The sequence below is a fragment of the Salvelinus alpinus genome, chromosome 8, assembly GCF_045679555.1.
Source record: "Salvelinus alpinus chromosome 8, SLU_Salpinus.1, whole genome shotgun sequence".
Taxonomy (NCBI): domain Eukaryota; kingdom Metazoa; phylum Chordata; class Actinopteri; order Salmoniformes; family Salmonidae; genus Salvelinus; species Salvelinus alpinus.
This window is the reverse complement of record NC_092093.1, coordinates 35,463,302-35,486,027: the sequence shown is the minus strand read 5'-3', so window position 1 is coordinate 35,486,027 and position 22,726 is coordinate 35,463,302. Positions and strand designations below refer to the sequence as shown.

Genomic DNA, 22,726 nt, shown 5'->3' with positions numbered 1-22,726 from the left:
CGTCGGCTGGAGTGGTGTAAAAGCTCGCCGCCATTGGACTCTGGAGCAGTGGAAACGCATTCTCTGGAGTGATGAATCATGCTTCACCATCTGGCAGTCCGATGGACAATCTGGGTTTGGCGGATACCAGGAGAACACTACCTGCCAGAATGCATAGTGCCAACTGTAAAGTGTGGTGGAGGAGGAATAATGGTATATGGTATATATAATAATGGCAATGAGATGTTCGACGAGCAAGTGTCCACATACTTTTGGTCATGTAGTGTACCACAAGCCGATGCTGAGTAGTCTCCAAGCACTGTCTGCATTTGAGTTTAGAGAGTCAGAGTACAGCGAGATGGAAATCGAGCTAAGCTTAGAGTTGTATTTTTAGCCCTGTCATCATGTAATATTAGAGGGATAGTTCACTCCAACTGGTTGGTGAGGTTCTGTAGCTAGAGCAGAAGCTATAAAGATTCATCAGTGTTTAAACTCCATTAACCAACCAACCTGTTTTCCATTTGGTCCAGATCTGTCGGAACTGCAGCGGCAGTGCGGAGCGCCAGGTTCCGTGTGTGTCTCTGGACTGTCCTGTGCTCTACAAGCTGTCCCGGGTCAACAGACAGCTCACCAAGGCCCCCTACCTCCGACAGCTCCTGGAGCAGTTCGGATTCTGAACGGCCCCGTGACCCACTGCCCTGTGCAGCAGTTACTCTGGTGCTAAACCAACGCTGTCTCATCCAGCTGTGTTTCCCTGTCTTTTCCTTTTTAAATGGTGCTTTGATTGAACCCCGTTTGGGTTTTCATGTTGTCCCGTTGTTATTTGTTATACAAGTATTTCTGCTCTAAGTGCAGACTGGCTGGGTTTGGGCCTCCTGAAGGAGACGAGGGAGTGGTTTTCAAGGGCTCATTCTCCCTCGCTCACTGTGTCTTCATTAGCTGCTATTGGTTGGTTGTGATTGAAGCTGATGTTTTTTTTCTTCAGATGGATGGAGATGGTCTCTTCTGTATCATAAAGATGGCATTAACTCTGACCGGAGAGGACCCTACCGTTTTATTTTGTAGGCGCTGTAGCAATTTGTAAATGCAAGACTTAAAAAGTCTGAACAGTATTTCTAAGGAGCTCCTTACGACGCAAAGGTTGACTAAAGAAAACACTGTTTAACTACATTTCCCTTTTTATATCAAATACAATCTTTGGTAAATAGTTCTTGTAAAGTGCCCATTTGAATGATCTGTGCATCAGCATTAAAAAATGAAAACAAATCAACTAGTTTTTATGCATTCTGTTTGTGTGCCATTTGTTTCTTTTAGCCTCAATTTGTATTTGTCAGTTATGAAAAAGCATATTATCATTATACTCTGAGGCACTAATGCCTATCAAAAGAGGATGGGGAGTATTCATTTCAGTTTTTACTTCTGGGACTGTTGCAATACTGTATTTTGATAATTTATGGCAAGAGTATATATTATTTCCTTGTGCATATTTGTTTTGTACACATTTCTAATGCTTTCTCCGTGTTAAAACAGCATATGCCATCTACCCATGTCAAGATGGATTATATTATTTCCCAAACAACTATACACAGGATCTGTGTATTTGTATAAATGTAAATGTACAAAAAAATATGAAGGAAGTGTTTCTTGCTTTGTTTTTAATGGACATTGCTGTGGGTGGAGGTTGAAGATTGATATAATAAAACTCAATGTATTAAATTCTCTAGTCTTTGTTTTAGTATTTTTCATGGTTTTACATTTACATTTAAGTCATTTAGCAGACGCTCTTATCCAGAGCGACTTACAAATTGGTGCATTCACCTTATGATATCCAGTGGAACAACCACTTTACAATAGTGCATCTAACTCTTTTAAGGGGGGGGGGGGGGCTAGAAGGATTACTTTATCCTATCCTAGGTATTCCTTAAAGAGATGGGGTTTCAGGTGTCTCCGGAAGGTGGTGATTGACTCCGCTGACCTTTTTTGTTTTGATTTGTTTTAATAGAAAAATTCAAAACGTGATCAACTTTAACAAAGATCACATCTGAATGGAAAAACTACAGATTACTAGACAATCAATTCATCACAGCACAAGACTTATATCAATTTTTTTACAAAAAAAGTGAGGAATAAAGACTTATGCCGTGTTCATGTGCTATCGGAAACTCGGAACCTCTCAGTTAAAATGAGCGTAACTTATTTGTGTAGTGGTTCCCACTGGGCATACACTGGTTGAATCAACATTTCCACGTAATTTTTATTAAATTCTGTTGAACCTATGTGGATGAGATATTGGCCGCCCCCAGGTGGTGAGGGTAGGTAACAACACATCCGCCACGCTGATCATCAACACAGGGGCCCCTCGGGTGCTTAGTCCGCTCCTGTACTCCCTGTTCACTCATGACTGCACGGCCCCAACACCATTAAGTTTGCCGATGACACAACAGTGGTAGGCCTGATCACCGACAACGACGAGACAGCCTATAGGGAGGAGGTCAGAGACCTGGCCGTGTGGTGCCAGGACAACAACCTCTCCCTCAACGTGATCAAGACAAAGGAGGATTGTGGACTACAGGAAAAGGACAGAGCACACCCCTATTCACATCGACGGGGCTGTAGTGGAGCAGGTTGAGAGCTTCAAGTTCCTTGGCGTCCACATCACCAACAAACTAACATGGTCCAAGCACACCAAGACAGTCGTGAAGCGGGCACAACAAAACCTATTCCCCCTCAGGAGACAAAAGATTTGGCATGGGTCCTCATATCCTCAAAAGGTTCTACAGCTGCACCATCGAGAGCATCCTGATGGGTTGCATCACTGCCTGGTATGGCAACTGCTCGGCCTCCGACCGCAAGGCACTACAGAGGTTGGGGCGTAAGGCCCAGTTCATCACTGGGGCCAAGCTTCCTGCAATCCAGGACCTCTATACCAGGCAGTGTTAGAGGAAGGCCCTAAAAATTGTCAAAGACTCCAGCCACCCTAGTCCTAGACTGTTCTCTCTGCTTGCGCACGGCAAGCGGTACCGGAGCGCCAAGTCTAGGTCCAAGAGGCTTCTAAACAGCTTCTACCCCCAAGCCATAAGACTCCTGAACGTCCAATTAAACTGCATTGTTGGTTAGGGGCTCGTAAGTAAGCATTTCACTGTAAGGTCTACACTTATTGTATTCGGCGCATGTGACGAATAACATTTTATTTTATTTTACATCTTTGCCCAGTGGCTTGATTCTGATACTTTCCAAGTGGGACACTCGGGAACATCATTCTACAACGAGTTAGCAAGTCTAACATTTTTGAGTTTCCTAGTTCCAACTAGCACGTGAACGCGACATATGTTCAAACAAAGGTCTGATAAAAACAAATGATTCATAAATCAGGCCACATTGGTGGCAAAATTCCTATCTTTAACTGCTGATAATTAAAATATGACTAAATATAAATATGACAAAGAAAATGACGTCTTTAGGATATCTAAAGGAGAAAAGGTTTAGTGTTGCACTACTGTGAAATCCCTAATGTACCTGTTATAATTCATTACCAGCAACAGTGGCAAGGGGTCTTAATGTTTCAACACATTCAATTTCCACCACAGCATACAGCTTCAAATGATGTAGTAGACATAAGCTGTGTAGGAGTGGGGTAAATTATATTGCACTGTAAATCTGTAGTATCAAACGTTTACATGTGTGTTAAACTAAACCGGTCAAATTAGTCACTGACAATCAGACATCAACAAGTTTATCTGAAGAGAGCCATGGCTCTTCTAGAATACAGTAATGTCTTTAAAGCACTTGGAGTAACGGCGCATTTCACAGACTAGAGCCCTTAGGCCGGTATTCATTCCGATCGCACTTCGTGACAATGCACAATTTAAAGGTAATTTCCGATTGAGCCGACATATGCAGCATTGACTGTAAATGTGGTCTATGTGAACGCGAGAAAATTGCCTTTAAAAAGGTACATTGCAGACAAAGCACGATCGGATGCAATCCTGGCTTTAGGATTGAATCCTGGCCTTACTGTTAATCCGATTGAATCCCGGGCTCCCAGGCAGAGTGTCAAGAGGTGGAACTGCATTAGAGCTGTCAAATCCACAAGTGGCTCCCGGCATTATACCTAAAGCGGATATTGCCATTGGCTGCACGTAGTCGCATTAAGAGAAATCCCATGCAGCCTGTATATAAATTGTTTAGTGGAATGTGAGATATAAATCTACACTTCGATAAGGCTGATAGAAATCCTCATTTTGTTTAATGATTTTAAATTTGAGCGTCATTATTTCTATATAATCTACACTTTCTCATTCTGAACTTCTAACATGAGTGGGACGGGTATGGCTTCGTGACAATGACCACAAGAGCAGCAGCTCCGATTTGACAGCTCTAATGCAGTTACACCACCAAAACACCAACTATGGGGGTGTCGGCAATCGCCGGTTAATGCTTGATCTGATTGAATCTAGCCCCTAGTCTCTCTTCTGCCGGTCCAAGGAACGCAGCAGTTTCCGTCTGGGCGAGTCTCCCCGGAGAGAGATAGAGTCTGAGAAAGAGGCCTCAACTGTTGGCTCTAGGGACTGAAGAGTAGCGGGGACAGATGTGGCAGGGGTGTCCCCTGATGTCCCAGCAACATCAGGTGGTGGAAGCCCTTTGTTAGGAGATGACAACACTTTATTAGGAGATAAAGAGAGCGCTTTGCTAGGAGAAGAGACCGCCGCTTTATTAGGAGAGGTCATAAGGCTGGCGTCATCCATCTCGATGACCTCGAAGTCGGCATCATTCCACTGGTCGGCCTCGTCATCCTGCTTCTGTTCCCGCTGCTGCTCCTGCTCCTCTTCCTCGTCATTGGCGCCCGAGTCCAGCAGGGCTTGGCGGTACTCGCTGTCGTCAGGCTCCATGTGGCTCCTGGTGCGAGGTGTCCTACTGGGGCCGCTGGGGGACGAGGCCAGCCAGAACATGAAGGGGAAGAGGATGGAGGTGATGGTGGCGGTGCCCAGGGCCAGGTACATTAGCAAGGGGTGATCATGGATCCTTCCCAGTAGGAAGCCCACTAGGGAGGGCAGCACCATCTCCCCCAGGGCCGCCCCCACCACGAACACCGCAGCAGAGCGCCCGGTCACCGTGGTGTACTGCTCGACCCAGGAGATCCCACTGGGGAAAGTGGTCGACATGGAGGCACCGTAGACACCAGTGCAGACCCACAGGGCCACCCTGTTACTGTTGAAGAGGGTGAGGAACAGGGAGGACAGGGTGCAGCCCACCAGGCTCAGTAGAATCATGGTGCCTGGGTGCATGCAGGCCGCAAAGAAGATGGCCAGGCCCCGGCCGGCAGCGAACGTTCCCCAGAACAGGGAGTTGAGCCCTGCTGCCTGGGCCTCGTCCATATGAATGTAATCCTTAGCATAGGTGAAGATAAAGGAGCCGTACGCCACCTCGGCCCCCACGTACCAGAAGAAGAAGACAAAGAGCATAGCGATGAGTGCGTTGTGGTGCTTGGACACCAGGGGTTTCCCTGAGGGGGTCTGGGCCCTGCCACTAGAGGGACTGTGGCGGGCGTAAAGGATGAAGAAGACGAGGGAGACGAACAGGATGAAACCACCGATCACAACGTAGGCCCACATGGACTTGAGGGTGCTGCTACTGTGGACGAAGCGAATAATCGTAGGAGAGGACACGGTTTGGGGCACGTGGTCTGTGACAGATGGGGAGGTGGAGTTTGCCACCAGGGCTTCCATGCTGCTGTTTGTAGCCACGTCCAGGTCCGTTCCAAAGAGCAGCTTGGCGATGATGGGCGATGCGAAGGCCCCAGCAGCGAAGCTGAAGTGCAAGGCCTGCATGTGGGGGCCAGCCTGATCCCCCCACGTCTGCAGGATCAGGACATTACCACCTACCAGAGAGGACAGTAAACAGCATCAGATACATTCACTGACAACCACTTCTGGTACTGTGTGCAGTAGAGACTTATTTACTATCTTAAAGATAAAGACTGTGAGATTAACTGCACCTGTATCTAGAAAGCCCATGGAAACTCCAATACTGGACATCAGAGCAGTGAGGAGAAGGGCCGTCTTAGAGAAAGGGATGGCAAACATCCCAAACGCTGTGACCAGCATGGAGAGGCCTGTGGAGAAGATACAGTGTTAGGAGGAGTGGGGTGTATTCAACCAGCATGCACCATGCACTGTATAAAAGTCATGATCACCCACAAAAACAACCATTGGCATTCTTTGACAAGCAAAGGTGATGCATTCACTGTGCATACTGTATACTAATATAATAATACTAATACTAATAATAATAAATGCCATTTAGCAGACAGTTTTATCCAAAGCGACTTACAATCATGCATGTATACATATTTCGTATGGGTGGCCGGGCAGGAATCAAACGTATGATCCTGGCATTGCTAACGCCATGCTCTACGAACTCATAGCCACACAGGACCACAATAATATCTTAGAGGTTAAATCGAATGTTTTTCAGAGCCAATGGACACCATGTATTTGTATTTTAGTGAAGTCTAGGTATATTTGAGTCTGTTAGACATACCCAGCAGCAGATGGCTGTTCATACAGTCAAAGAGAATCCCGGACAACACAGAGCCGCCTATATAGCCCATCGAGCGCCCTACGAAGATGTAGGAGATGTTGCTGATGTCCTGGTTGACGTTGATGGCAAGGTCTTGAAAGGTGGGGCCTAAGACAGAGATACTCATCCCCTGGAACACATAAATAATAAACGAGTACACTGTACTACAGGCAAGTATAAGTAAGCGCATATCTCAGAACTTTCTCAGAGTTCTTAGGCAAACAGTGGTAGCATCTAGGGCCATCATCATTTTCTAGGATACATTTTTCTAGGATACATACAGTAATATTCTAAGGGTATTTTGAACTTTATTTGTGGCAGCCAATGGTAAATAATATAAAGTGTGACATTTTGGGTTTTCATTTCCCTTTCGGGAAGACGGCAGTTATTCAAAATTGTACCGTTTGACAGGTGCCAGAAAGTAAAAGCTTAATTAAAACCTCTACAGGATTGGTGGGTCCCCTGCAGGACGGTTGAGCTAACGTAGGCTAATGCGATTAGCATGAGGTTGTAAGTAACAAAAAAAAATCCCAGAACATAGACATATCTGATATTGGCAGAAAGCTTAAATTATTGTTAATTTAACGGCACTGTCCAATTTACAGTAGCTATTACAGTGCAAAATACCATGCTATTGTGTGAGGAGAATGCACAGTTATGAACTTGAAAATATATTAGTAAACCAAGTAGGCACATTTGGGCAGTCTTGATACAACATTTTGAACAGAAATGCAATGGTTCATTGGATCAGTCTAAAACTTTGCACATACACTGCTGCCATATAGTGGCCAAAATCTAAATTGCGCCTGGGCTTTAATAATACATTATGTCCTTTCTCTTGCATTTCAAAGATGTTACAAAAAATACAAAAATGTCTTTGTATTATCTTTTACCAGATCTAATGTGTTATATTCTCCTACATTCATTTCACATTTTCACAAACTTCAAAGTGTTTCCTTTCAAATGGTATCAATAATATGCATATCCTTGCTTCAGGTCCAGAGCTACAGGCAGTTAGATTTGGGTATGTCATTTTAGGCGAAAATTTGAAAACAAGGGGGCGGATCTTTTTAAACCTGTTCTTAAGTTGAAGAGCTAGTTTTACTGCCATGAAAAGCAAATCCGGCTCATTCAGAATATATCCCTAACAACGCTCATTTTACCTGAGAATAAGAAAGTAACCATTGTCTTAAATGCCACTAAAACAACCACAATCACATAACTAATGAACTAATGAATGAATCTTGGAAATGCTAGATGTTATCGAATGGGAATAGGAATAGTTACTGACCATGTGAGACTCATGTAAAATTAGATGAAGCTTTAAAACACGTACAGAAAACCTGTATTTTAGTTTTAGTGAAGATATGGGGATAGGGAAACAACCAGAACAATAATGTCCATGTAAAACAAACTATGCAATAAAACCAGAGACCCTATTCAATTCTCAGATATAAAAGGTACATATGATGACAGAATGGTTACAATTCAGTCCCTTGGGCTGGCCTACTAGCCTAATAAAAAGCATTCATCATTACCAGGCCGAGGAATGACGCACAGAGCGCTAAGGTGATCATCCAGCTGCTGCAGCCTCCAGTACCGCTGGCCCTGCCACCTCTATCGATGATTTCAACCTCATCATCGAACTCTGAATTCGAACTTCTCTTCCTCCCTTTCATTACACTCTTAAGCCCTCGTCTCGTGTCTTTCCTCTTGTCAAACAGAGTATCTTCCTCTTGGTCATCGTTATCATCATCCTCCTCCATTCTAGCGAAACGAACATGCTTCTTTTTCACAACAGGATCTCTGGCGGCCGAGGCAGACATGGTCGAGCTGTCAAATTATGGCTAACGTCTTTGTTTGAATCCTGCTGGTTGGCAATGTTGACAAGTTTGCGCCAGCGCAGTTGGTAAATAAACTACGCGCACTGACCGGGTGCGCCTTCAGTGAACGACACGTTCTGATATCCTACTCTGTTATAGAGATAAATAGTAATGGCGTCTTTTTGTATGCACTAACTCCGCCATGGTTCGTTGTACAAAATGAATGGAGTTTTTGGATAAATGCCGAGAATAAGGTATGTGGTAAACGCAGGCTTAGGATATCTTATTCGTTTTGTTCAGCTAACGTCACTTTTTGTGCATTTTTAAGCGTTTATGAAAAAGAAAAAAAGCACATAAAAGTCTTAACCCAGGGTCGTTACAATAATTTTTAAAGGTCATATTAACTGACTGATATTATCTCATAGAACAAAACGTATAGGATCTCCTAAGCCTGTGCTAACCTCCTTCTTTATTTTCTGCCTTTTACCCCAAAACCATATTCTTTCCTCATTCATTTTCCACATAGGAATGGCTGAACGAACCAGAGGTAACTCATTTCCGTTTTTTAGGACTACAAGTTGGCGAGGTCGAGATATTCCTTCGGTTAATTCTGTCATCCGGGAGAATGGTGGCTGCAGATAATATGCCGCGTTCAGGTGCTAGCCGGAACTAGGAAACTCGTTCATTTCTGACTTGGTAACTGGTTGTAGTTATACACGTGCCGCGTGTATAACGAATTTGACGAGTTTCCTAGTTTTTCGGCTAGTATGTGAACGCGGCAAAAGCCTAATACCACAAGTGAGACAGATATCCCACCGGATGTATAAATGGAAGCATCCGCTTAGCGTTTCCTTTCATTACCAAATGTGGTAGTGAGAGGAAGCCCACTGGCCGGCAGTAGGAGAAGATGGAACGAGATGGATTTTGGCTGACATTCTGCACATTTTCTCATCGATGAAACATTTGATCTCAATACAGTTTTCTGTTCCCAAAACTATAATATGTTATGAGCAGAGTGAACAAAGTTTTGTAGACTTTACCCTTTCCAAAAAAAAAAAAATCGCGTTGTTTAGGAGTGCAATGGTGAATCGAGCACACGCGCACTTCACAGAGGAGGCGTTCCCTAACGGAAATATGCAGATATCTGCTAGAACGCGCCAATGGGATCTCGCTAGCTCGTGCTTGGCTCTGCCCACCTCCTTGCTGGTTCTGCCCACTATGACTCATTTGTTTCCATTGGAAACGACAGGCTGTTGTCTATCTTGGTTTAGTTATAAAAATCTTTACTACTACGATGTGGTTCCATGGATGATAGGCTCAGCTGAAGCGTCAGCGTATAGGAAGTAGTAGTATGATTTAAATTGTCGTTGGAAACAGTGACCTCTAGAGGTCATAATAAAAATTTGACGTTTTCCTTACGAATATTTTTGCTTTTGTGCTTTACATGCAAGAAAAGGTAATTATACTTGTAAGAATGTCTACATTTACTGAAAATGTCTTCACATCTTCTGAAGATTGGCCTTCTATACAAATTGTATTTGTCACATGCGCAGAATACCGTGAAATGCTTACTTACAAGCACTTAACCAACAATGCAGTTAAGAAAATAGAGTTAAGAAAACATATATTAAATAAACTAAAGGAAAAATAAATGTATACAAGTAACACAAAATAACAATAACGAGGCAATATACATGGGGTACAGGTACCGAGTCAGTGGCCGAGGTAATTTGTACACGTTGGTAGCGGTAAAGTGACTGCATAGATAATAAACAGCGAGTAGCAGCAGTATAAAAACAAAAAAGGGGGGGGGGGTCAATGCAATAGGGGGATCAATCCGGGTGGCCATTTGATGAATTGTTCAGCAGTCTTATGGCTTAGGGGTAGAAGCTGTTAAGGAGTCTTTTGGACCTAAACTTGGCGCTCATGTACCGACTGCTTGCCGTGCGGTAGCAGAGAGAACAGTCCATGACTTGGGTGACTGGAGTCTTTGACCATTTCTTGGGCCTTCCTCTGACACCGCCTAGTATATAGGTCCTGGATGGCAGGAAGCTTGGTCCCAGTGATGTACTGGGCCGTACGCAATACCCTCTGTAGCGCCTTAGGGTCGGATGCCGAGCAGTTGCCATACCAGGTGGTGATGCAACCAGTCAGAATGCTCTCGATGGTGCAGCTGTATAACTTTTTGAGAATCTGGGGACTCATGCCAAATCTTTTCAGTCTCCTGAGGGGGAAAAGGTGTTGTCGTGCCCTTTTCGCAACTGTCTTAGTGTGTTTGGACCATAATAGTTTGTTGGTGATGTGGACACCAAGGAACTTGAAACTCTCGACCCACTCTACTACAGCCCCGTCGATGTGAAACGGGGGCGTGTTCGGCCCTCCTTTTCTTGTAGTCCACGATCAGCTCCTTTGTCTTGCTCACGTTGAGAGAGGTTGGGGTCCTGGCACCACACTGCCAGGTCTCTGACCTCCTCCCTATAGACTGCCTCATCGTTGTCGGTAATCAGGCCTACCACCGTTGTGTCGTCAGCAAACTTAATGGTGTTGGAGTCGTGCTTGGCCACGCAGATTGGCCATCTATACTTGATGGCTTGCTTTGGCAAGAGTCTGACTCCCCTGTATGACAGAGACGTGTGAGAAAAATGTGTTAAGAGGAAGGATGGTCCAGTATTGACATTGGATTACAGCAAACACTCTTTGTTTTTCAGTGTGTGTACATGCATAAAGTAGCTTAAATAAACCAGGCCCTATAGGTTGACAGACATTGGTAGGCTCAAATTGGGATGTATAATTTTCCCATGATGCAACTGGAGAGTGATGAATGATGAGAAACTCAAGGGGAAAAAAACTTAAACACATCCTTACTTTGTTAAAAATGTATTTTAATTTCAGTTGTACATAGTACTATGACATTACATATCATACAATTAAATTAAAACATTAAATAATGGAATAAAATTATGAAGGCAATTAGAAAAGCAATGAAATGCTGTAATAACTACATAAAGTGAAGAGATTTTAATGATCAGCAATATAAAATGTGTATTTTAAAGAAATACATATACTGTATCTGTAAAGAAATACAAACTGTATCTGTGTGAACAACAAAATGAGAGAAGAACAATGCACATAACATGGGGTGAAAGTGAAAGCCGCAAAGTTGATATTTTGTGACATTAGTGTGGTAGAATTCTAGTTGCATTAGGCATAGATATACACTCTGAATTACACCTGTGAACAGCAAAAGAGTTTGAATAAAATCTATATATATAACCTGCTTATGTAACTAGAAAAATGTTAATTTAATAATTTCAAACAATATGCTGTTGAATTTGGTCTTTAGCCACTAAACAAAAATATAACATGCATTAACTAAATCTTTAAATTCTCTTCATATGATCTAAATACTGGGACATTCCCAAAAGGTGACAAACTTCTTTGGATGCCAAGGAATTAATTCAGTACGAGATAATGTAATGAATAATTACTAAGATGTGTATGGCAAAGAGGTATCTCAGTAAAACCTCCAGGGTACAATTTCAGGAATTTCTATTACTTGAGAAATTACCTGAGGCTTTCATCGGTGAATTGTGCAACTGCGTATGTCTAGGATGTAAAGTAAAAATAATAATATAGCAATTATAACTAAAAGATGAACTTAACAAAAAAAAAAAGACTTGATAAAACAAATTATATATAATTTGACATTTCCCTAATAGAAATGTGTGCTCTGGTTAGAAAAACAAAACCCCAAAAATGTATCCAAAACATTCCTTGTGACATGGGTATTATCGAATTCTCACATCGATATCAAAAAAATATCTAAACTGGAAATTCAAAGCATAGAAAAAAAAACAGAATTCCCAAAGCAAGATTTAAGTTCAAGATAGCAACTTTTCTTCTCAGAATTAGTCATCTATTTGCATTTCCCTGGTCACAAAATTACACTGAAGTACTGCACTTCTCAGACAAACACTTTTCTGTGGTACAGATAGGCAGCAATCCCGTTCAGAGCAAACAGTGATGGCTAGGAAGCTGGGAGACTCTTTTACAGAGTCTCTCCTAATGTTTGGATATCGACTGTATAAAGACATACAGTGGAAGGGAAATATTACCCATACAAAACATGACCATCACGTGTTATGGTTTGAACTGAAAGCCTCTTTCTGTCCTGCAAATACTGTCTAGGACAAAATACTAGAAATTTGCATGACATCTGAGGTAGATTGTGTCACAAGTCTTGCCTTGGTGAAACCAATGACCTACAGAGCTGGATAGTTTGGATTTTGATAAGTTATGACTTTTCTGCGTGCTTAGTGGTCAAGGGATTGTCGAGTCAAAATCCTACACTGTAAAAGTTGTGGGTCTTCAAGTACTCCAAGAGCAATCTTTATAATTATCAATAATTGTTGAAATTCAGGAGGGTGATTTAAAACATAAAATGTTTGAAAGGCCTAATAAACTATCCTGAGGGTGGTGCTTTGGCAAATAGAATTGACCATAGATAATCAGCCATTTTCTTTACATTTCAAGGGCACACCCAAAATAATCAATACAAAAGGTTGTTTTGGTCTTCAAAACATCAAATAATATGAGAAAGGAAAGCACCAATTAATTATGGCATGACATCAGCCACTAAACAAATTCTAGAAAAAAATAAATACAAATATGAAAAATATCATTAAAACAAATATATTTTTCCTAACAAAAGGCTAATGAACTGAGCACATAGTCAATGGTTAACTTGACTAATGGTCACATTTGTCAATGATTACATATCAAATTACATTTGAAATATGGTGGACATAGTGAGCCTACTACAATTAGAATATATGAAAGTATAACATTGGTTTACTAGCCTATATGTGCTGGACAAAATACTGCCATCAACAATAAAAAATCTATTCATAATATTAATTCATCTCCGTTTCATGTAAATTACTCCTGACGCTGACGTTCATCCTTCGCTCACGTTGCATAGTCAGACAAGCAGACGTTCAGTTTGAGAATCCTGCTCTGAGCTGCTATAAACTATGTATACAAAATGACAATGTTGGTTTTGGTTCAAAAACACTGAAAAGGATTCTCAGGCACGGTGTACGGCGCATTCAAGTTATACTGTATCAGAGATACTAACGACTGAATACAGCCTCAGGTAAAGTCAGGCCTATTTCAGGTCCAGAGTACTGCACCCTTGAGATGACGTTTCATATTTCACGGGTGGGACGCTGTAATTGTGCTTCAAGCTGCTCCCTTGGTGCTCAAGCACCTTCAAGGTGACCTTTAAAACTAAGACCATAGTAAGCCGTACAACCACTAGGAACTAACTACCTCCCCACCCATTATCTCATAAAGCACTTCTTTGAAGTGATATTGTATGGTCAGGTCATACCTCACGACTCACAAATTCACAATCTTGGCATGTTTTAAGAGAGTATCAAACCCCCACAGATCACTCTGTGCTATAAACAGAAAAGGGTTGACTTTTAAAAAGCAGCTTTTTCCCCGGTTAAATTCTACTTAGCAGTAGATTCTTTGTTATACTGTTGTCAAAACAAGCAACATCTGTGTCCAAAACACACTTTACTTACCTATACTACTTATGGGATAATTTGGAGAGAAAAAAAATAGATATTACAGTTTTTTACCATATATGGTCAATTATATGTCCCTAGCGTTTATTGGAAATATATATTTTTCATCAAACCCAATAAATCTAGTTTGTTTTTCTCTTCAAAATTCTGCAACGCCTAAAAACTATATTCAAGCTTGTATTGAACATTTCTAGGCAATGATGAGAATGATCCTCAATGCCCTTAAAAAAAATGCACATTGAAAACGAGGGAATTATCTAGCGAGGCTGGCCACTGCTATTCTCATGTAAGTAAGTGGTTGCAGACTTCAAAAAGCACCCAAATAAAGCGTGCGTTCCCTTGTATGAAATATTTTTTTTTAAATTGAGATTTCCTCATTTTAACCTTCAAGTTAATTCAATAGCTGCAAGATTGGAAAACAATCCGAAGCATAGCTCTTCAAGACCACCTTCATGTTCAATTGTGTTTGTTGAGTATCTATGTGTATAACTGATATGTAGTATTACTTCAGCATTTGCCCCACATTCTCCTTCAAAAGCAGCCATTAAAATATTGTTTACACATACACAGGTCAATACATATTTCATCTATACTTGTATCATACAAAAATATGATAAACCAGCAGTTCCAAGTTCCTGCGAGTGAATATGAACTGTCTGTATGTCTAGTTGTATCTTTGTTTTGAGTGTGTTTTGGGAGACTTAGATGACAGAGTCGGGGGTTGCGCTCTTCACTGCTAGGGCATCTCCCTGACCCCCACTGTTCCTCTTGAACTCCAGCATCTGCTCTTGGGTGCCATCTTTGGCTGCCTCCTCCTGCTCTCTCCTGATAGGTCTAGCCTCCACCCAGGGGATCAGACACAGCACGGCCCCACCGATGATAGGCGGGATACCAGCCAAATAGAAGGCCACGTCATAACTCCCCAGCCTGTCCCTCAGGAACCCTAGAGAGAGAAAGACATATAAATATCTGGTACTCGTTCATCATTAATCAACAAAAAGGTAGGCTTATCTGAGCTGGGACAGAGTGATACCAGGTACCCACTGGGCAGAGACAGCAGTTCAATGTCTAGTTTTGATTTACATTTGGTTGAGTTGTCAACTAATGGCAATTCACCATGAAAAATAAAATCAATCATGTTATTGGATTTAGGTAAAAATTTGGGTGACAAAAATACCAATTGCCCTTATGATGACTTTTTGCAAATCCAATCAGTTTTCCACGTGGATTCAACAAAAATTTTTTGGGTTGAAATTACATGAAAACAACATTGATTCAATCAGCTTTTGCACAGTGGTACTGGGTTAGTACAAACCCTCTCTTTTAATACAAAGAGCTGATTATTACTGGCTAGTGAAAACTGAGTGGATTGGGGTCAGGGCTAATTAGGCCCCTCAGTCTGACCCCCCTTTGTGGATTGTGGTTTCCTTCCCTTAACATCACTAGGTTGCATGACTTCCTGCATTCCCTGCTTCTACCACCTTGTTTCCCTCTCTTCCTGGAATGCTGGTCTATTTCAGAGAAAAACTGATGCCTTTTTTTTTAATACAGTGCAAACAGTTTGCACATGACTCATGTGGATATGAATGATATCTAAATTAGAAAGAGATTAACATGAATGGACGTCTGTGCACTCAACATTCCAGTGGTGAAATGTATGCATCTTCCACAAGGTATAGAATTTCTTACACGAGTATCATATTCACAAGATAATGTCTCTACTCATATCAAGTTGTAATTGTAGAAGGTGCAAAGTCGCCATGTTGTGAATCGATTTCTTTATGTTCCTTTGTGTATGGTAGAGTATGGAGCATTTCACTTTCACAGTTGCACAGAAACACCAGGTGGAACCAGAGGTTTATAGAAAAACAACTAAAGCTCAGAATCATACTCCAGGGAGAAACGTTTTACAGCGTCAAGCTAAACGCTAATATCTTTCAAACAGTACAGCCTAACCAATTCAGTGGCTCTATGATTGATTTAACTTTTTCCTGCCTCATACTAACTTTCCTATTTCCCCCCGGGAAGATGCCATCTCAAACGCGGCCAACCGGCTTGACTGCTTAACTGTACCTGCAATAGGAGGCCCCACGGTCATGGGCACAGACATCATGCCCAGCAGGAAGCCGATGGCCTGGGACACGTTCTGGGAGCCCACCAGCTCAAAGGCGATGGGGGCCATGATGCAGATGAAACAGCCGTCGAACAGGCCCATGAGCAGACACACCGCGATCAGCCCTCCGAACACATGACACAGAGGGATCATCATGGACATCACGCCAATGACCATGAACGAAGACACCTGGGCGGGAGGAGACCGGAGGGGATGTCAGAGGCGACATGAATGTGATGCACACAGCAGCATTGCTTCTTTGCATTAATCAGAGTAATGGTTATGACATGGGGTTCAGGCTACATCTGAAATGACACCCTAAATTCCACACATAGTAGACTTTATGGAGAGTGGGGTGTCATCGGGCCAGAAGTAGTGCCCTATATAGGGAATAGCGTATCTTTTAAGACCTAGTAATGACCTGTGCAAGACCTCGAGGTTAGTAGACTTTACCTGCAGGTAGACTTTGTTCACTCCCTGTACGTAGTCAGCCACCCGGCCAAAGATGAGGCGGCCCACGCCGGACGTGACGCCGATGCACATGAGCAGAACCTCCTTGTTGGCGTCTTCTCCGAAGCGCTCCTCAACATGCTTCATCTATGGGACAGACGCAAAGTACACAAGCGTCTCGTCAGTACTCAGTCACATCAGAACACAGCTGTCACGTCTAGTGGAAAACAGACAAAAGGCTAGTAGATGCTTACAATTGATTACTTTCTAGACGTCATAAGAGCGATGGTAAGATGCAATGGGAAGCATATATGGAACATAGAACAATGGTCTTGGCACATTGTGTTCAATGTGGACAATGTGCTGTAAGGAGGATCTACATGTTTGTTAGAGTATACAGTATGTGTTTGTAGTTGTGAGTTGGGGGGGGCGCAGACTCCTCATGTTTCAGGTCCCTTAGTCGAGCAGTGAATTTATAAACACAGATTCAGCCAAAGACCAGGGAGGGTTTCCAACGCCTTGCAAAGGGCACCTATTGGTAGATGGGTCAAAATAAAAAAAGCCGACATTGAATACCCCTTTGAACATGGGGAAATTATTAATTACACTTTGGATGGTGTATCAATACACCCAGTCACTACAAAGATGCAGGTGTCCTTCCTAACTCAGTTGCCAGAGAGAAAGGAAACCGCTCAGTGATTTCACCATGAGGCCAATGGTGACTTTAAAACAGTTAAGATTTAAATGGCTGTGATAGGAGAAAACTGAGGATTGATCAACATTGTAGTTACTCTACAACACTAACCTAAATGACAGAGCGAAAAAGAAGGAAGCCGGTTCAGAATACAAATAATCCAAAACATGTATCCTGTCTTCAATAAGGCACTAAAGTAAAACTGCATAAAATGTGGCAAAGAAATTCATTTTGTCCTGAATACAAAGCGTTATGTTTGGGGCAAATCCAACACAACACATTACTGAGTACCACTCTTCAAATGTTCAAGCGTGGTGGCTGCGTCATGTTATGGGTATGCTTGTCATCGGCAAGGCCTAGCGAGTTTTTTTTTGTTGATCAAAAGAAAAACGGGAGAGCAAAATCCTAGAGGAAAACCTGATTCAGTCTGCTTTCCAACAGACACTGGGAGTGTGGTGCCTGGAAAACAACCTCACTCAACATCAACAAAACAAAGGAGATGATTGTGGACTTCAGGAAACAGCAGAGGGAGCACCAAAGGTATAGAGTACTGTACTTTAAATGTCTTGTGTAATATACTGAACTATACGTTTGCTGTACTTGCACAGTTTTTACAAACTTTTTCCTTTTGTAACTTAAAATAGATGTGATTTATTTTCAATGGCTGTATTTGTATTTTCTATATTTAGTTATGGTAGAGTTATGTTCTGTATCCCACACATGGGTATCGGCACATTTATTTGATTTGCTAGAGTAAGCATGGGCTTTACTTTTGCTGTCATAGTGTACTATGCTGAAAACCCCCTGCTGAAAAGATACATACTTCAAAGTCTAACTGAAAAAGCAACCTTCGGGTGATCTGTGGGGATAACAGACATAAAAAGGTCTGTTGTCTTTCTGATCTAAGAATATTACTCCTGCTTATTATGAAGAAAAAATACATCTGTTTAACTTTGTAAACTAAAGGTGTGTTTATAATTATTTTTGTTGTATTAATGCTATTTAATCTCTCCTCAGCCTAATATTATTCTGTTTGTCCTGTGGGTACCTTACTGTTCCACCACTTGTGTATTGATACACAATTGATACATAGCATTAATACAACAAAAATAATTATAAACACACCTTTAGTTTACAAAGTTAAACAGATGTATTTTTTCTTCATAATAAGCAGGAGTAATATTCTCAGATCAGAAAGACAACAGACCTTTTTATGTCTGTTATCCCCACAGATCACCCGAAGGTTGCTTTTTCAGTTAGACTTTGAAGTATGTATCTTTTCAGCAGGGGGTTTTCAGCAGTTGAATTACATTTTATTCAGCACACGCAAGGGAAACAGACCTGCAAAGCCCATTACGCACCTCCATAAGGGTGGTGAAAGAAGAGATATCTGAGGACAATGCCAAATTCCCTTGTTTTATATCTACATCAATGGGACCGCAGTGGAGAAGGTGAAAAGCTTCAAGTTCCTTGGCGTACACGTCACTGACAAACTGAAATGGACCACCCACACAGACAGTGTGGTGAAGGCGCAACAGAGCCACTAATCACATGTACATGACCAATAAAATTTGATTCACCAAATTCAGCAGGACGATAACCTAAAACACAATGTCAAATATACACTGTAGTTGCTTACCAAGACGACATTGAGTGGTCTAGTTAGTTTTGACTTAAATTGGCTTGAAAATCTGTGGCAAGACTTGAAAATGGCTGTCTAGCAGTGATCAACAACTAACTTGACAGAGCTTGAAGATTATTTTTAAAGAATATTGTACAATCCAGGTGTGGAAAGCTCTTATAGAGACTTACCCAGAAAGACTAACAGCTGTAATTACTGCCAAAGGTGATTCTAACTTGTATTGACTCAGGGGAATACTTATGTAAATGAGATATTTAGATTACATTTCTAATAACATGTTTTCACTTTGTTATTATGGGGTATTAATGTGCAGATGACTGAGAACAAAATCTATTAAATCAATTTAAAATTCAGGCTGTAACAACAAAATATGGAATAAGAAATATGAATATTTTTTGAAGGCACTAAGTATTCACACCCCTGAGTGAATGCTTGTAGAAGCACCTTTGGCAGCAATTACAGCTTTTAGTCTTCCATCTCAGCCAAGGAACTCTGTATTTCGGTCAGAGTGGTCACTGGGTTCTTAGTAACCTCCCTGACCAAGGTCCTTCTTGTCCGGTTGCTCAGTTTGGTCGGACGGGGCTGCCAGCTCTAGGCAGTTCCATCTTTTTTTCCATTTCCCAATGATAGAGACCACTGTGCTCTTGGAAACTTTCAACACCCTAGAAAAAGTTTAATACCCTTCCCCAGATATATGCTTTAATCCCAATTCTCTCTCGGAGATCTACGGTCAGTTCCTTGGACTTCATGGTATAGTTTTTGCTCTGACATGCACTTCTGTGATATTTAATGGCAGTTGGCATCCAATATGTTGCATTACTGCCTCCAACTGAATTATAGTATAAATATATTACACTTTGTGATACAAAATGAGAAAGGGGAACCGGGAAAATAAATAAATAAAATACATTTTAATTACCCTACCAACTAACCCTATACTCGAAACCTATCACCTTGTGGCCTCCCGAGTGGCGCAGTGATCTAAGGCACTGGATCGCAGTGCTTGAGGCGTCACTACAGACCGGGTTTGTTCCCGGGCTATGTCATAACTGGCCGTGACCGGGAGTCTCATAGGGCGGTGCATAATTGGCCCAGCGTGGTCCGGGTTAGGAGAGGGTTTGGTGGAGAGGGCTTTACTTGGCTCATCGCACTGTAGTTACTCCTTGTGGCGGGCCGGGCGCCTGCAAGCTGACTTCGGTCGTCAGTTGAGCGGTGTTTCCTCCGACACATTGGTGCAGCTGGCTTCCCGGGTTAAGCGGGCAGGTATTAAGGAGCACAGTTTGGCAGGTCATGTTTCAGAGGATGAGACAATGAGATGAGATGCACCTGACCTGACCTCAATTTGGAGTGTCATAGCAAATGAGGTGGGAATACTTATGTAAATGAGATATTTCTGTATTTCATTTTCAAAAACAATGTGCTAACATTTCAAAAAACATGTTTTCACTGTTGTTATGGGGTTGTGTGTGTGTAGATGGTGAGAGAAAAATATATATTTAATACATTTTGAATTCAGGCTGTAACAACAAAATGTGCAATAAGTCAAGGAGTATGAATACATTGTGAAGGCATTGTATCCCTATATAATATTCATAGCAGCCGCTGCAACTCCTTCTGCTCAATTCACAGGCAAAGCGAAAGCACCACCGCAACTATTGTGGGCTGCATAGTTGCGGTCGTAGTGTATCGGAGCATGTGAAATGCGGCCCAGATGTCGATTCCAGGCCTCTGCCGGTCCCTCCTACACGGGAGCACCAATCGGTGTGCCCCAGAGCTGGGGAGGCTGCCTGGGAGGCCCGGCCTGGTACCTGGAGCCCTGCCAGTAGCTGCAGCCTCCAAGGACACCAACACCACATCCAAACCCCTTCCTGCTGCTGCGTCCCAGTCAAAGAGCTTCTATTCCACCTTCAGTCTGGTTTCACGAGGCTATAGTACTACAGCCCACAGACAACATTCCTCCAGTCCACAGGGTGTCCCACTCCCTGCTGGCTCAGACGCCAGGCCTGCTGTGCTTGGCCATTATTATACTACCCAGCAACACCTGGCCCTTAAATACTGCTAGGGTACCTGCTCTCAGGCTCACTTGCCCTTTTCTTACTGGCCAGTGGGCATCATCCCTCCCTATCAAGCACATAACCTTGGGGATGTTGACTCTTCCAAATGCCACCCTATTCCCTATGTAGTGCACTACTTTGACTAGAGCACTAGGGGACCCTGGTAGTGAATATATAGGGGATAGGCTGGCATTTGGGCCGTGTCCCCGTCTGTGATCGCGTATTCTAGAATGTGGCCTAGCCACGTGACCTAATGCATACTGACTTACCACCCGCCAGGTGTCCCTGTCAGGAGCATGGAACATCCCACCCTCCTTAAATAAACACCCACACTGACCAGCCAACAATACACAACCGAGGCACACAAACAACAGCGTCAGTGCATGCTGACGCACGTCACTCGCTCTCGCACGCACATTGCACAGACAAACCAACAACACAACCGTCATCCTCGATGACAGACACACACACACACCCCCCAAGACACATACACACACACACACACACACCCCAAGACACATACACACTGCTTGTTAAACTAATTCCATCTGCAGCTCAGCCACTATTTTACATTTACATTTGTCATTTAGCAGACGCTCTTATCCAGACCGACTTGCAGGAGCAATTGGGCCCTTGAGCAAGGTATTTAACCCCTAACGCTCTTAACCATTAGGCTACTTGCCGCCCTCTCCAAAAGCTTTATTATAAACCTTTCCAGGACATAACACCCTCCCTCCAGCACACAGCAGCTGGTGACAAATGAGTTTGTTGTTGTCAAAGTGGTGGCAGTTAGTCACTGTCACTGGTGAGTTTAACACAGTGGTGCAAAACCAACATCAAAGTAAATGCTGAATACACTTTCTAATTTGATAAACAGGTTTCATGATTGAATGTAATTAGGAAGCACTGAGAAAGCTAGCCTGCGCTGCCTCTGGTAGGCTACCTTAACACAATCCATGCACTGACTGGATCTGCTACTGCCTGCCCCGTTTTTGCACACCAATGCCATCCAGACTTCACACATATCCTGCAAAACATATAGTTCAACTTGTCCTTGGCAATGTCTTTCCCTTTAATCAGACCTCTAGGAACACAGTCGTACGTGGTGAAATACGCTATCTAATTCTCCAATATGTGAAATACCTGGAATAGTGTGAGAGGGAAAGCTTTTTCAGGACTTTAGACTCCCAGTCTTCAGCTGATAGGGGAGGGACTTGGCTACGGATGAGGGGGAATAGGCACACACACACACACGGACTGTGGCACTAAAGGGCTGGACTCAGCACTTTGACCAGAGCAGAGGATCTGAGGGAAAACAGAATAGCTCAAATATCCCACTAGGATTAGCAGCTCTGTTAGTCCCTGCACACTTCGAGGTGAGCACTCCCTTCCTGAAAGGTTAAACAATCCAGCCTTTCATCCCTGGGTTCCCCTGTCTTCCTGATGATATAGAAGCTTCGGGCTGGGCCCAGGGATGGGGCTAGGGCTGGACACTGACAAGGCCCAGCGGTGGCCCAGCCTGGATAGCAGACACTACAGTGTTAGGAGAACACGGAGGGCTGTCCTCAGAAGAAAGTGACCTCCCTCCAATAACAAAGTAATCTCCTCCAAATAAACAATGACCTACTGAGCCCCAGGACAGATCTCTCCTCTCCGGCTCTCCACAGAAGATGTTTTCCATCCTATAAATGGTATGCAATACTGGAATAATAAGACCTGTGTTTATGTAACCTCACCAAACCTCCCAGACATATTTACAGACTCTCCACAGACCACACTACTAAAGCATCTACCGTAT

The 22,726-nt window shown here is 42.7% G+C and overlaps 3 protein-coding genes across 5 annotated transcripts in view; 1 reads left to right on the top strand and 2 right to left on the bottom strand.

Annotated features, from left to right (window-relative positions):
• The window catches only part of LOC139583047 (DNA polymerase zeta catalytic subunit-like), a 49,097-nt gene extending 47,402 nt beyond the window's left edge, over positions 1 to 1,695 (top strand). For all 3 annotated transcript variants that reach the window (XM_071413746.1, XM_071413748.1, XM_071413749.1), the window contains one exon: positions 510 to 1,695. In XM_071413746.1, coding sequence (XP_071269847.1) covers positions 510 to 656 — 147 coding nt within the window. In that variant the 3' untranslated portion in view covers positions 657 to 1,695. The remainder of the gene's footprint in view (positions 1 to 509) is intronic.
• A 1,904-nt stretch (positions 1,696 to 3,599) lies between these two features.
• On the bottom strand, positions 3,600 to 9,436 carry mfsd4b (major facilitator superfamily domain containing 4B). Its single transcript, XM_071413750.1, has 4 exons — positions 8,097 to 9,436; positions 6,520 to 6,688; positions 5,975 to 6,091; positions 3,600 to 5,857 (listed from the first exon to the last, which is right to left on the bottom strand). The coding sequence occupies exons 1-4, from the start codon at positions 8,382 to 8,384 to the stop codon at positions 4,440 to 4,442; spliced, it is 1,992 nt and encodes a 663-aa protein (XP_071269851.1). The 5' UTR covers positions 8,385 to 9,436; the 3' UTR covers positions 3,600 to 4,439.
• Positions 9,437 to 11,242: 1,806 nt separating this feature from the next.
• The window catches only part of LOC139583043 (monocarboxylate transporter 10-like), a 55,293-nt gene continuing 43,809 nt past the window's right edge, over positions 11,243 to 22,726 (bottom strand). Inside the window, exons 4-6 of the mRNA XM_071413733.1 lie at positions 16,542 to 16,685; positions 16,049 to 16,277; positions 11,243 to 14,918 (exon numbers count right to left, since the gene is read on the bottom strand). Of these exons, the coding sequence (XP_071269834.1) occupies positions 14,677 to 14,918; positions 16,049 to 16,277; positions 16,542 to 16,685 (615 nt within the window). The 3' untranslated portion in view covers positions 11,243 to 14,676. The remainder of the gene's footprint in view (positions 14,919 to 16,048; positions 16,278 to 16,541; positions 16,686 to 22,726) is intronic.

Bases quoted from the DNA above. Each gene is read 5' to 3' on its own strand.
- mfsd4b (XM_071413750.1), bottom strand. From the start codon at position 8,384: ATGTCTGCCTCGGCCGCCAGAGATCCTGTTGTGAAAAAGAAGCATGTT. The intron at 6,689-8,096 runs GTAATGATGAAT...TATGTGTTCCAG, and splicing joins GTGCGTCATTCCTCGGCCTG to GGGATGAGTATCTCTGTCTT. The intron at 5,858-5,974 runs GTGCAGTTAATC...CCTCTCTGGTAG, and splicing joins CATGGGCTTTCTAGATACAG to GTGGTAATGTCCTGATCCTG.